We start from the raw sequence: 15,327 nt of genomic DNA on the forward strand, positions 1-15,327 counted from the left end.
CATTCAGTTTAAAAGGAGTGTTCCCTAAGTTCCCCAGCTTCTAATCAAAAAGAGTAATCAATACCAGCCAAGGGGTGCAAGAGAATTGAACCTCAAAATGCCACTATGTGTATATCATCCTACCCAAAACATAGCCTTTGAACATAAAGACATATGATAACTCACAAACACAAGCTGTTTTAATGGGAGCATTTTTGCTTGGTTATCACTCATGAAAATAGAAAAATATGGGTCCTTCCATTAGACATATGGAGGGTTTTCCCTTAGTGAAGCAAGTTGGCCTACATATTCTAGCTACACAAAACTAGAATTTTATTAACTTTTGCCTCTCCTTGTAGTAACTGCTGCATAATTAAACATGTTCTTACTTGAGCATGATTCAAAAAATATACCAGGAAGGTTGAATGCAATTCCTATAAATCGTTTTCTGCTGAAGATTAATCAGCCCAAGCCCTGCTCTGTATCACACATGGTGGGGTGCAGAGGCAGGGATTGTTGCTAGGAAGAGGAGGGGCCCAAGAGACCTATTCACCATGTGCAGACTCTGGTTTGTGGGTTAAGGAGTCCATAGTCTGCGGCCAAGAAGTTAATACTATCTTCTTTTGTTTGGACACAATTTTCCATCTCTCTCATTGATTTTAGTGAAGGGAGTTACTTGAAATTAGATATGTGCAGAATTGCAGCCCTTGTTCTCCTAAATAATATTTTGCATAGTAAAATACAGTTGTCCGATATATAAAGCAAGCAACTACTTGTTTATTAATTTTTCACCAGAGATCTATTAGTAAGTAAAGGCATCAGAACCTTGTCATTTCATCTATACAATAAATATAAAAAATAGATTCAATAAATGCTGTCCAGCTTTTGTCATAAATATTACTCAACACAAGGTGGCATTCATTGGCTGCTCACCCATTACTGCAGTAATCATTATTCCAGTCCACACTCTGTGCTGGGGGATTTCTGCACCCTGAACGAACATACTCCATTGCTTGGGTAACAACTTGCGCAGCTGTAGATGTTGGGTTGATAATATTCTGGTAATCAGGCTGCAGAGTAAAACCCTAAAAAAAGAAGAAGAAAGAAATGAATTCAAAATAAGGTTTGATCGGCCAAGTTAACCTCTTAACTGAAAGTCTTGACAAAGTACCAAGTTGTACATCTACATTCTCAAACTTGAAGCAAAAGGAAAAATAGAAGGATGCTTGTGCTGTTTCAAACAGTAATTTTAATTGGTTGAGCAGGAATGCTAGAGAACACAATGCAATCGTGTAGAACTCTGAGACAAAGAACAGAGACATTTTAAAGCCATGAAAAACAACTCATTCAACACGGGAAAATAAAAGAAAGGTTTGTGTGTTTCTTACAGCTCGTATTTCGATTCAATCCAAGGATACACTATTAGTTAATTCCAAGAATATGCAACAGAATCTTTTTGAAGGGTGCAGGCAGCAGGTGGCTGAGTGTTTTATTAGACTACACCTATTCACAATTATTGTTCTCAAACCCCTTTTATTTGGTTCAGTCACAAAAGGACCATCTGCTGCTTCTTTTATTTGCACTTCTTTCTCAACTGCACACACAAAAAAATCAACGAAAGCTTTTTAACAGTTGTTGGACTAATGTAGCAAAAAGCAGCACCTCCTCCCTCTGCCACCCCCCCTCCTCCAACTTGCTCTTGTTTTCAGCCAGGAGTGAGCATGCTTAAACGTTGTTTGCCAAAATCAGCAGAGCTGATCAGATTTTCAAGAATGGTATGCATTGATTTTCCATACAGTACTTAGCTTAAATAAACAAAGAATGAAGCTGAATGGTTAGGGGTGCTTTATAGTACACCATCATAAACTAGCTAATGTCTACCCGAAGTAAACAGATTAGATCAGTCTAAAGAAATAAACTTGCCAAAGAAATCAAAAGAAGGTACACTAGCTAAAGCAAAGGTTTCATTTGGCTGAATAGAGGCTTGGAACACACCTTTTCTGGCACTAGTTTGCACATGTTAAATATAATGAATGCAGGTTTCTATAGTTAACATAAATTCTGAGAGTTTAATAAATTATTGCTACTGTTACTCTTGAGACAAACTCTATTCAACAATGTGGGATAAATTATAACTTGGGTGGACTTGTCATTCCAGGATTTACAGAGAAGTAGACCTTCAACATAGTCCAGGGATAGGCAACCAGTTGCCCATAATCCTAACCAATGGCCATGCTGGCTGGGATTTATGGGGCTTGTAGTCCAAAACATCTGGAAGGCACCAAGTTGCTTACCTTCTAGGAAAGCAGTGGAAAACCTGTGGCCCTCCAGATGATGTTGGCATAGCCAATGGTCAGGGATGATGCCAGTTACAGTCTAACAACATCTGGAGGACCACAGCTTCCCTACCCTTGTTCTAGGAGATTGTTGCCTTCACAGTAGTATATAATGTCCCCATATTTCAGTCACTTACTATTTACAGTTTTCTTTCTGTACAGAAAAAGTGCATTGGACAAAAACAAACAAACAAAAGCCCTGCCAAAACCATCTTGAATCCTTGGTTGTTGGATTTTTTTTTTTGGTCCCACCCAGTGTAACACGTTGGGGTAAAAATATTCCAACAATAATAGATCCAGAGAAGCAGATTTAAATGCCCATACGGATTGTTCTTTCTGAAAACCAAAAAGTCCCTGTAACAAGAAATACCCCCAAGAAATCTTGACTTTTGCCATTGGGGTGATTTGTTCTCACAGCCAATGGAAAGTATTAAGGTAAAGGATGTCCCAGTGGGATGAAAAAAAAGTCTCACAATGCAAACAATTAAGTCCAGGTGTTTTGAAACCACCCACATGGCTTTATTTTGGGGTCATTTTACTATAATATAGATTTGAACATGTACTGGGGTAATAAAATACCCGACAAACCACTTATGCCAATTTTTTTGGTTCTGTTCCATGCAAGTTAAAAAACAAAATGGTATTACTTATCTACTCTGAATTTACTTTTTCACAATAATATCACCATCCACAACATTTGGTTCATGTCTAATGCTGGCTCTCAATTGATAATTAAAAGCCATAGTTGAAAACTGGTACTCCCATCACACAACCCTCACCAGTTTTGAGAGAATTCTCTCGTAGCGGTGGTTAAACATTTCACTGGCATCAATGTTAATCACACGTATGCTTAACTAGGCTTTCCATTTTATCCTGGTTGTGCTTGTATATCGAATGGTTTTAATTTTTGTGAATTGCCCAGGGAGCTTCAGCTATTGGGCCATATAAAAATGCAATAATTTATTTATTGATTACATTTCTATACCGCCCAATAGCTGAAGCTCTCTGGGCGGTTCACAAAAATTAAAACCATTCAATATTCAAGCACAACCAGGATAAAATGGAAAGCCTAGTTAAGCATACGTGTGATTAACATTGATGCCAGTGAAATGTTTAACCACCGCTACGAGAGAATTCTCTCAAAACTGGTGAGGGTTGTGTGATGGGAGTACCAGTTTTCAACTATGGCTTTTAATCATCAGTTGAGAGCCAGCATTAGACATGAACCAAATGTTGTGGATAAATTTGACCAAGACCTGAAAAAACTATTAGTTCTTTTTCTTTTCATTTAATTGCAAAAATAAGACTGTATACAGAATGAATGCAAGTAAAACAAAGATAAACAGAGAAAAGTAAAAATAAAAGATAAAATGAAATATATATATATACACCATAACTTCCTAACTTCATAATCAATATATAGGCTGCATTTGAAACCATTATCCAAGCAATTATAAAATTATTCAGTAATGTTAAATTAGCTTAAATATGTTTTTTTCTCAGTAATCTCTACCTATAAAGTGGAAAGTATGTGTCATCTATGTCTGGAAATGTTTACCCACTTCGAGATGAGTTAGAAACTTGAAATTTGACACAGTGATAGGTCTGGCTGTACAATGTACCATAAAAATCTAAAAACACAAATTTTGGGGTTTTAAATAAAAAACTAGGTTTATGCCTACAATTCCCAGCATGCCATGGACATAACTCCCAGCATGCCTTGGGCGGGAGACCAGACTTACCAGCCTTTGGTGGCCATTGTGAGTGCATAGGCAGGTTGCTGCTGCATGTCTTTCACAACCCGAACTCCTAAGGTTGATCTCAAGCAGTCAACCCAATTCCACATAAAAGGAAACAACCCACATAAATGGGCTGCATCCATTTGTGGTGCCTCTTCCTGCCCTCTGCATGTTTTTAAAATCATAACTAGATACAACAGTGTGATTTTAAGGGGCCAAACATGCTCAAAGGCACTCCGTCCTGATATTACTGTTTTCTCAGAATCTGGGGGAAGCAACCACACAGCCTTTGCCCTTAAGAAAAAGGGGAGGTCCAGAGAGCTTCGGCTATGGGGCGGTATACAAATGCAATAAATAATAATATTATTAAATAATAATAAATAATAATAAACAGACCTGACAAAGGGGGGGAGGAAGGGCCTGCCCGGCTCAGGCCCTTCAGTACAGGATCCTGATGGAGTACTTGGTGGGTGAGAAGTACAGTCCAAGGCAGTCCAAGCAGGATTGGCCAGAGCTGAGCGTGTCCACTGAGAGCCGCTTACCTCCTCTCCTTGGCGATGCAACTCCTAAACACTCTATTGAGGAGCAGCATCGGGCAACAAGAGAGTGTCTCAGAGGATGCAGGCACCTGTGGACTGCCAAAGGCATGCTGGCAGGTGTAGTACTGGCATATAGAGTTATTTATTGATTTTAAATAAAGTATGGGTTAGCAAACCAGGTCACTATCTCTCAATCCTAACTCAGCCCCCACTTGCCTGACCTCTCACTAATTGTCTTTGTACTCCTTCTGCCTGACTTTCCCCAACTGCCACTAACCCTGCCCACCATTCCATTCTCGCCTCCCCTATCAGTCATTCCTCCATTCACTCTTCTGTTTCAATGGTATAGTCAGGCTTTTACATAAAAATCATAAACTTTATTCAGTAATTCCTGCATCTGTCTTAGAAGGTTGTGGTTTAATTATAACAGGGGAGAAAAACGCAGCATAAAAAATCTCATCAAGTTAAAATGACTTGGAAAATAAAAATATAAATAAAAAAAATCACTTGGTACTGGAAAGCCATTAATGCAGTCAGTAGGCAAGCTTGCCTGGGAAAAAGAAATGCATAAGCAGGGTGCCACAATTAAGAAGACTTGCTCTCCAGTTGTCTCCCACCACACCTCAGATGGTGTTCAAAGTTTAATATGTTATTCAGGGAGCTGGGCTTGCACCCACAACACCCAGCATGCCTTGGGCAGGAGGGAAGATTTACCGGGCTTTTGCGGTCATCATCTGGAAGTGACTTGCCATCCTGGGCCTGAAGGGAAAGTACCTGGGGCCGGCTACCTCGATTGCTAGGCACCATTGGGAGCAGGAGGGTGCAGCTCTGGCCCTATTGCTGACAGCAACAACTGAGCTAACCATCAGTCAGTCAGCTGGTTGGCAGCCTCATGGCCTACCTTCGGGCACCAATAGCCTGGTGCAGCATGGACCGGCTCAGTCAGACTTGCTGCCCCTGGCACCTCAGTACAGCCTCCTGCTGGAGCACTTGGTGGGTGAGAAGCACAGACTGAGGCAGGCACAGGCCTTCAACCTGGCCGCCCTTGGAGGCTTCCCGGCACCTGCCAAGAGCCCCGAGCAGAAGATGGTTGAGTGGGCCATGGTGAGCTGCGACTTTAAGACAGCCCTGGCCTGCATCAGGGGTGAGAGAGAGAGAAAAAAATTAATTCATTTTAAAGTTACCTCACAGGCCTAGCACCAGCTTACATTGCGTGGTTGTCATGAGAGTGAGAGAGGAAAAAAAGAAACAAATTTAATTTAACAAAGTTAACTCATAGGCCTAGCACTGATCCACTACTTTAAGATGATTACCTTGCAGATTCCTGTGGAAAATTAGCCATATTCCTAGATATTTGACCCCTGAAGATTTGCATTGCATATTATATTGTTTGGCCTTTCTTTGATTTGTCATATTGAACCCCCATCCACATGGATTTTTCTAAATTTACTTTATATCCTGACACACAACTTTTTATTCTGTATTCCTTGGATAACTGCTCCCTCAGAGCTGTTGCTAATGGTTCCATAACCAAAATAAAAAAAAATAACTGAGATAATGAATATCCTTGTCTGGTTCCCCTTGAAAGACTAAAACTTGTTCAAAAACCACCTCTTAATAGAAATTCTTGCTGTGGTTTAGAATACATTATTTTAGTCTGTTATATAAAACATTTCCCAGTTTTATAATTCTCCAAAACACTACAGAGATGGGGCCATTTGACCCTGTCAAAGGCCTTCTGGACACCAGTAAAGCTCCTAAGTCTTTTGTAATTCCCATTTTAAAAATTAATTAATTTTATTATACTTTGTGTTAGATGATGTGCTTTGATAAAACCAGATTGGTTTAAAAAATGGATATGAACAAATTGCTAAAGTCAATCATTTAATTCAAGCATTTTACAAAAACAGTCTTGATTTAATAGGGATCTCAGGTGATACAATGCTGTCAACGCAGGATCTTTCTTGGATTCTGGAAGAACACCTATTTTAGTCTGCTTGCATTAATCTGGCATATGTATTTCACAGTTTACTTAGAGGACTCTTCTTTCATAATTTTATGAAAGCTGCAATTCTGTTGCAGGCTTTTAGTTCTGTCTAGGAAAGATGTTTTATGCTGGTCTTTGTTGTTTTTATGAAGATTTTTTACTCTTTTTATTGTAAATCAGCTTCAGAGGGCTCCTGTGTGAAATGTGATTTAGAAATATTTTAAAATAATAATTTATAGAACTTTGGTATGAATTTGTCAAAGTTCAGTGCCTTATTTTTAATGCTTGTATTATTTTATCTCTTCCATTGTCACTTCTAGTCTAAAAATGCATATCATCTAAAGATGTTAGATGTTTTACTAAATTTAGTTTCTTCAATATTTGGTTGCATAGAATTTTCAAATATATTAAGAGGTTCACGATATTTCAGGGAATTTGGAGGCTATATCATTTGGTGTAGAGGCATGTCTTGATGTTTTCTTTATTGGGTGTAGTAATTTATTTTCCCCTTCTCTTAACAGATTAGGTAATAATTTATCAGGGTTGTTTGTTTTTTCTCAAACATTTTCTGTTTGAAATACCTCTGGTATCCTGATCATGCATTGGTCGAGCCAATTCTATAGGCTCTATAACTGGGTTCACACAACATGCTAACTCACACTCAGTGGTTGAGTGTGGGTTGTTGTTAAACTGTGGATTGGCATGTTGTCTGAATGCAGCACGTTTTCTACAGGGTGAGTTATCGAGGCTTTGATCATCACCTTCTCTTCTAATGTTCCTTTGCATTTCTTAATTTTCATTTACCCCTCTTAGAAACAGAGCTTAATTTTGTTTCTATTTTTGTGTGCCTTTACTTTAATTTACTTTTCAAATCTAACAGTATTTTATCTAGTTTTTAAAAAAGACTTTCTACAATCCATGCATCTATTTTTATAATCCTTTCCCAACTATATTTGAGCACTCCTTTCCTTATTTGATCTCAATCTCCTTTGATAAAAGCTCCTTAGACTGTACCAGTGAAATGAAATTATTCCTTTTCTTTAGCTTTCTGTCTCAGCATTTTATTAAGAAAGAGTTTTCCCCCTATCACCTATGTTATATTACCCTGCCTCCCAATTCTTGTTTCTCTCAGTTATTCAAGTTATTTCTAACAATTTAATCCACAAAGAAATAATTAAATAACTTCATTAAATTCATCAGATAAATCAATAAACTTAAACTAATAAATTAATTGAATACTAGATTTATTCAACAAAATCATAAAATTCATTCATTCATTCAACAACATAATCTCTTACAAACTGTAGAGATAAGAAATTAGTTCTCCAATCCTTCTCCAAAACATATAGTTCATAAGCAGAATCAAACAGCTAATTCAGAAGATCAATACAAAATTGCCCCCAAACAAAATTAACGAAGCTGTTATATCCATATACTTTTCATTACTAAGAAACTAGTGCAAAGCCTATGTCGCCATGGGTGCTAGTAGTCCTTCTCTTTCCCTCCTTTTTTGCTCCTCAGTCCCCTAAACACACAGGGACTCATGAATAATGCAAATGTGTCTCATGCATAGTGAATCTCCCTCCAAAATTTGCATGTGGCACAGACCCCCCCTCTCATGTGCTCCAATTGGCTGCCTCTGTCCCCTTCCCTGCTGCCAGTGACAACCTAACCTTGCATTGCGCAAGGAGCTCATCATCACACCACACTGATTGGTTGAGCAGGGCTGTCCTTCATTCTGCTAGTGGAGGGGCTGACCCTGCCTATTTGGTGCAGAGGAAAATGATTGCTATTAAAGCTCAAGCTCTGAACTTTTTCAAACTTTCACAATTTTCTGCACGTCTACATTGCTCAAGCTTAGAGTTGTAAAATTTCCGCACAACTAGAGCAGGGAGAGGAGAGGCGGGGAGGGGAGGCTGTAGGGGGGCCACAGAGGCACATTCCCTGCACCCTTGCCTACTCTCCTACCTATCCCGCTCGCCACATCGCCCGCTCCCCTCCTTCCCTCCCCCTCCGCCTCACTCACTCTCGCACATCTCGCACAGGCGCGCATGTGCAAGATCTGAGAGTCAGAGAAGGAGGTAATAGGATACAAGGCGGGCCAGACGGGTGAAAGAGGCGTGTTTGTGCTACCGCTCTGATAGTGTTGGAGACTATCATGCCAGCAAAACCTGTAAAAATACCTCTGCTTGCACTTACGATGGGCGTTGCTAACTCGCCAGGGACTTGCCCGGCACTTGCTCTCTCTCTATTGTTTGTTATCTTCCTCCTATCATCATCAGTTCCAGTTTGGTTGACAGCTTAGAAAACGAACAGCATTGCAGCTCCCATGGGTTTATTGTCTTATCCTTCCTTTCAGCTTTAGAGTGAATTAGGAAAAGTTTAATCCACTTGCACTGTTTTATGTTTACATGTTTGATGACAAACAGCCTTATGTTTATAAGTGACAGTTTTCCTGCTAAGTACCTGCATGTCATAAGCACTTGAATTAAAATTACCATATTGAAATCAAATCTGATGTTTTTTTAATTTTTATTTGGTGTGTGTTGGAAGAGGGGTAGTCTTATACGGCGAGTATATCCCAAACTCTATATTTTAACTGGAAAAGTTGGGGGTCGTCTTATACGCCCAGTCGTCTTATACGCCGGAAAATAGGTACTTGCTTGTCCTCAGTTCCCAGAAATTATAATAATCTGATACTGTACATAGTTTTTAAAAATCATTTGGAGAAGTAAATATATTAAAACCTCGTCTTTAACATTTTATTCATCATGCTAAAATAAAACTTTCCATAATTCATTTTTTCTTCATTTTTTTTCAATTTTTCAGAAAACAAACAAACAGCTTTGTGGGGGAAATGGAGCCCACCCCAGCTTTTTCCTGAATTTTTCATTTTTTCCCCGGGCCTGCACATCTCTACTCAAGTTTCAGTTTAAAACACAAATGAACAAAATTGGTCTGGTAGAACTAGAGTAATAAGTTTTACACTACCATATTCTTATATAAGATAATTATCAAAATTCATGCAGTTCTTCAAAGGTAATCAATATTAGAAAAATAAAATTACATGATGGAATCAATAGTCTTTCACTTCAGTCTTCATTGTTCCTTAGCTCCGTCCCAAACAGCTGGGGCAAACAAGACAACTTTTTGCTATATTTCCACAAGGGTCTTCCAAATTTCTCCTTCACAATTATAATTCAGCAGTGATTATTTCAAAGACAAATTGTACATTCTAATAGCAAATAAAAGGAAGCAATTCGTATAGTCGATGTTCTAGAATCCACTAGGCTTAATCAAAATCAGAGTCAAAAGGTAGAATAATACAAGACAAAGGGCTGTATCCAACTGTGTCATTCCATTAGCGCAAGTAGTAGAAAACCTTTTCCTCCCTGCTTTTTCTCCGATCTCCTTAAAATTGCTATTTGAAGTGGGTTTCAGATAGTGATGTTGCCAAAACAACCCAGAATACAAACATATTTCATAATACTCAAATGTATTGCTAGTCAGTGTCATTCTTTGGCAGCTCAAAAGTAAACTGAGATTCTGCACATACACAGAAAATATTTTGTTAGGTCTTCATTATAGACACTAATGGCAGCTCAGATAGAACTAAACAATATCCCCAAAGGTAGATTTTTAAGGCTGTGGGTGAAGTGTGGCTTCAACCAAGCACAAAGACATTTCCCCAGCCCAGATGACCGATAGTTTTATTGAAGGCATTGTATATATGCGTATTTTCTTGATTTTGTTAGCATATAGTGAGTCCAAAGGCATACTTCCTTAAAACTAAGAATATCTAAGAACAGTCCAGCTGGATCAGACCAACAGCCGACAAGCATCCTGTTACCCACAGTGGCCAACCAGAAGCCTTTGCAAAAGGTATAGATCATTTGGTTGGGGCAATATCCATGTACTTGATCAGACAAGTACAGGGACTGTACAGCTTCCTTTTCCCCAAGGCTCCAGTGGTTTCCTGAGATGACCGTTCCATGGAGCACTTTGGGGGCATTGCCTAGTTCTCTCTAAGGTGCAGTGAGTGCCCCGAAGTTGGACTGTTTTTAGCGGCAGCTAGGACGTAGTATGAAAAAGTGAAGCCAGTATCATGGATTGATTGAGAATTCTCAAAAATCTATCTTCTACAAGTTCTCTCGCATGGGCCTATGCAACCAAGTGCAATTTATTGAATAGGTTATTTCTAAAATTACAAGACTAATAACTTGATTCTATTGGTCTTTAATTGGAAATAACCCCTCTTGAATTCAATTTGGTTTACTTCCAAATAAATATGCAGAATATTGCAGCCTAAATCAGCATACTGTGACATAATTGGTTTTTTTATTGGTCTCCAAGTCACTGGCCCAGTACACACGTTGCTTAAGCCATGAGTCATTAGGGCTGCGTGGCAGCAAGCAAGTGCACTACTTCCTGTACACTCACCACATTCCTGGGTTGTTTGATTCAGTGTCTGAACCCAGAACTCTGAGTTGATGATAGACAAGCAACCCAGAGTCTGGACCCATGGTGTGTTTTGGGTCAACAGCCCATGAATTGCTGTTATGTCCAAATCAGGTCTCTTTGTCTTGATCCATCAACTATATCCCCAAGTAAAGTGGCAACCATGTCAATGAATTGTGGTTTTACTACTCAAAGCATATGCTGAAGCAGACAATGAAAGTGGAGACTGTAGTTTGTATAGTTTAACTCCTCCAGCTGTCAAGTGGGTGATTTGATATTTATGTTGGAATTGCTTTGGAACTGTCTAATTTGATGCTTATATTGGAACTGTCAGCTCTAATTAATGGCTTTTTTTAAAAAATCTACTAATTGTTTTCCCCCCTTCAGTTTGTTGTTTTTATGTACAAAACCTATCACTGTTATTGATACTGATTGAAAGCAATCAACAACAAAATATATCATAACAGTTAGTTATTTGAACCTTAGGTTATTAGGGTTCCGTATTCAAGAAGAATCCCCCTTCTTACTGTAATGACAAGCCAATGAAACAGATGTAGTAGTTTTCCCAGACTTTGCAGTTTATTGGATTTGATTTGGAAACCATGTTGTTGCAATAATGTTTGCTGAAAATATATATGCCGAAAGTAATAGAAGAATGTCAGAAATGCAAAGTAGAAAAAAGTGGCTTGAACCAGATCCCAATTTTGGTAACTATGAAATGTCCATTCTAATGCAGAATATTTAAATATTATGGTATGCAAGGGTGTTGCACACAGTAATGCAATTTTTTTAAAAAATCAGAAAATGGATGCTCTATGCACTGAGACAATGCCAAATGTTTTGCATTGTAATAATGCTCAGGATAAAATTAGCAAGTGTTTTGCAACATGCCTCGAATTTTAAGTTTCATTTTCTTGCGCCAGATTGAAATAAAAATAGAGGACTTGATAAAGATTAATTTGATGTCAGACAGGACATTTGCTCTTTAATTAGATTTCTGTATCCCTAGCTGGGTTTTTTGTGTGCGACTGTTGCAAGTACTAAAAAGCCTGCAGCAGAACCTAAACTGTGATCCTCATCTCTACACTTTACTGAGAACTAATTTCATTTCCTGCCTGTCTGGAGAGGTATTTTCAATAGGCATCAATGTTTTTGTCTTCACAACTGATTTATTCATCAATCTCAATGTGATGTTTTTTAAACCTTTAAATTACATCCAAATCCTAAAGCATCTGTTTATTACACAAGGAAATTGAAAATCTGTCTGTGTGATATCATACAAAGATTTTCCCTTAAGGTTATAAGGACAGTTGACAGATATTAATGATTTTCTCCTCCTCTTAACCACAATCAGAAACATGGTGTGTGGGGGGGGGGGTGTTGGGGGGAGTGGCAAAAATACAGCATGCCAAAGAATTTACTGAATAAAAGGTACACCAGAAAACAATTAAACTAGAATTTCGTTAAAAGCCCCCTGTGTATTTATATTGCTAAAGAAAAAATAGTTTTAAAAATGGATTTTTAATCAACACTAATCAATGTATTTAAAACAAAATCCCCTATATATCCTTCTCCCATGGGAATTAGATTTTGAGGCCAGGAATATGCAGGCCTATCATCCTTCACAATACAGATAATTCAGAAGTAACAATGCAGAAGAGCAAGACTGCAGATCAATACTTTATCACTAGTGTAACAGAATAGGAAGGTGAACAGGATACTAGAAATACAGAAATATAGGTATGTACGTGTGATGGCACCTTTCATGTTATAATTTATAAATCTTTCAAGACAGGCAGCCTGTCTTATATTGGAATCAGTCAGTGAATTCCACACATAGCCAGATCGATAAACTTCAATACTCTGACAGTATTCCCGAAAGTCTAGATGTGTAGGACTACCAAGTTCCATCATTGCCAGCCAGTATGGCCAATGGGCATGCTGGCTTGGGGTGATGGGAGTTATAGTCCAACATTTTTGGAGGGCAGCAGGTTGAAGAACATTACACTAGGAACTGATCCAGCTGAAATTCATTCAGGAGCATTCACCCATCTTTTCAAACACATAGCTGTCATCCTGTGACATTATGTTGTAACACAAGTGTGTTACAACATAGACTTTGGATTCCCTAAACACAACTTTTGTTTAGTTTTAATGATAAATCCAATGGTGTAGTGGTAAATTTTAAAGTGCAAGAGCTTATCATATAAATATATTTCTCTATGCTTTCAATAACAGCATCAGCTAAGGATAGTGTGTCTCCTCTGAATGAATGCTTGGAGGCGGTAATGGGCTGGATGAGGAAAAACAAACTGAATCCAGACAAAACAGAGGTGCTTGTTGTCAAGGGCTCTGACCTAGGTTTGGAGGTGTGTCAGCCAGTTCTGGATGGGGCTACATTCCCCCTGAAAGACCGTGTTCGCAGTTTGGGGGTGCTCCTGGATCCGTCACTCCAAATGACAGCCCAGATAGATGTGACAGCCAGGAGTGCCTACTATCAGCTTTGGCTGATATGCCAGCTGCACCCCTTCTTAGAGTCAGAAGACCTAAAGACAGTAGTGCACGCACTGGTAACTTCAAGGCTTGACTTCTGCAATACGCTCTACATAGGGCTACCATTGTACCTAGTTCGGAAACTTCAACTAGTTCAAAATATGGCAGCCAGGTTGGTCACCAGTACATCTAGGGGTGAGCATATTACCCCAACATTAAAATCACTCCACTGGCTGCCAATTAGTTTCCGGGCAAAGTACAAAGTGTTGGTCATTACCTTTAAAGCCCTAAATGGTTTGGGTCCAGGTTACCTGCGGGATCGCCTTCTCCCATATAGTCCGCCCCACACACTCAGGTCCTCTGGGGTGAACTTACTTCAGTCAGCTAAAACTAGGCTGACATCAGTTTCCCAGAGGACCTTTTCTTCTGTCGCCCCCAGATTGTGGAATGGCCTGCCGGAGGAGATTTGTAAAATTAACTCTGTGTGTGATTTTAAGACAGCTTTAAAGACTAGCCTTTTCCGGCAGGTCTATCCAGATCAATGTAAAATCATGAATTTTTAAGATGTATTGATCCCTGTTCTAATGTCGATCCAAAGGGAGAGGCGGATAAGAAATAAATAAATATATTTTATTTTTACTATTACTATGATGATGATGATGATGATGTCAGGCCCCCGTGGAGAGTGCAAACATGTAGGCAGCTGTGTTGATCCATATCCATATGTGCATGTGTACACACACACACACACACACACACATTCCCCCTGCCCTAAAGAGCAGCAACAATACATAGCATAATACCCAACTTATTAGGATGAGCTGAGAGTAATAGAACAGTGAGCTGGCAAATGGTAGTCACTGGTAAGCATGGTGAACTTTTGATGGAGAGATCTGAGATTGAATGAGAAAGGGAAAGAGAGGGATGTAACATGTCCCAAAACAGCATAAGACCACCAATGCAAGAGTTTCTTTCTCAGCACTAGACAGAAACATTTTATCTCAAATTCAGCAAACCAGTTCTAGCAATTTCCATCTCCATTTCAAGCAAGAAGCTCCATAAGGCTAAAGCGTCCTATCTGCTTATTCAGGACCAAGTCACCTCAAAATATTAGGCATTACAACAGGGATAGCTCACAGCAATATATAATTGCTTGGAAAATCCGCCCCCTCCCCACATAACTGTGAGGATCGCTGCGAAGCTCAGAGGGAACAGGGAACTCTGATAGCAGGGAAGTCTGATAGGTGACATCATCATTCCTGCTAACCAAAAAATCCTGGTGCTCCAACCCATTACTGCATTTCATGGTGTGTGTTTGCGTGTGTTGACTTGTAGTTGGAGTATCTATGTTACAAAAAAATCACACAGCAATACAAACCATGACAGCCATGTTTCAGTAGCCATGTTCTTTGGAATACATGACCAAATACATTTCGTTTCCCTCCTCTCTCAAAAACCCCTTTTAGATTTCCCTTTTTGCAGTACCTTTTGTTTTCAATGACTATAAAATTCTTGCATAAATGTCTGTAAGCCTAGGAGTATTACAAGAAACTTGGCTAAATCAGCTAGACTTTTTCCAGGTTGCATTTTACTAATGAAGCTCATGATTTAGAAGGTAATATGTGACACGTGACCTGTGAGAAACTTAAGACCAGGCAATCAGTCTAGGTGAATGAGCAACATAATGGATTCATTATACCATACGTAAGTTAAAGCACATTGAAAAAATAATTGGGGAAACCTACAACCATTGAGATTCTAAATTAACTGTCACCACTTAGGAAAAAGCTCTGGTC

At 39.0% G+C, this 15,327-nt stretch overlaps 1 protein-coding gene across 3 annotated transcripts in view; it reads right to left on the reverse strand.

Annotated features, from left to right (window-relative positions):
- TOX (thymocyte selection associated high mobility group box) overlaps window positions 1-15,327 on the reverse strand; it is a 236,707-nt gene that overhangs the window by 4,014 nt on the left and 217,366 nt on the right. For all 3 annotated transcript variants that reach the window (XM_063130763.1, XM_063130762.1, XM_063130764.1), the window contains one exon: window positions 913-1,064. In XM_063130763.1, coding sequence (XP_062986833.1) covers window positions 913-1,064 — 152 coding nt within the window. The remainder of the gene's footprint in view (window positions 1-912; window positions 1,065-15,327) is intronic.

The sequence above is a fragment of the Elgaria multicarinata genome, chromosome 7 (genome assembly GCF_023053635.1).
Source record: "Elgaria multicarinata webbii isolate HBS135686 ecotype San Diego chromosome 7, rElgMul1.1.pri, whole genome shotgun sequence".
Classification (NCBI taxonomy): Eukaryota; Metazoa; Chordata; class Lepidosauria; order Squamata; family Anguidae; genus Elgaria; species Elgaria multicarinata.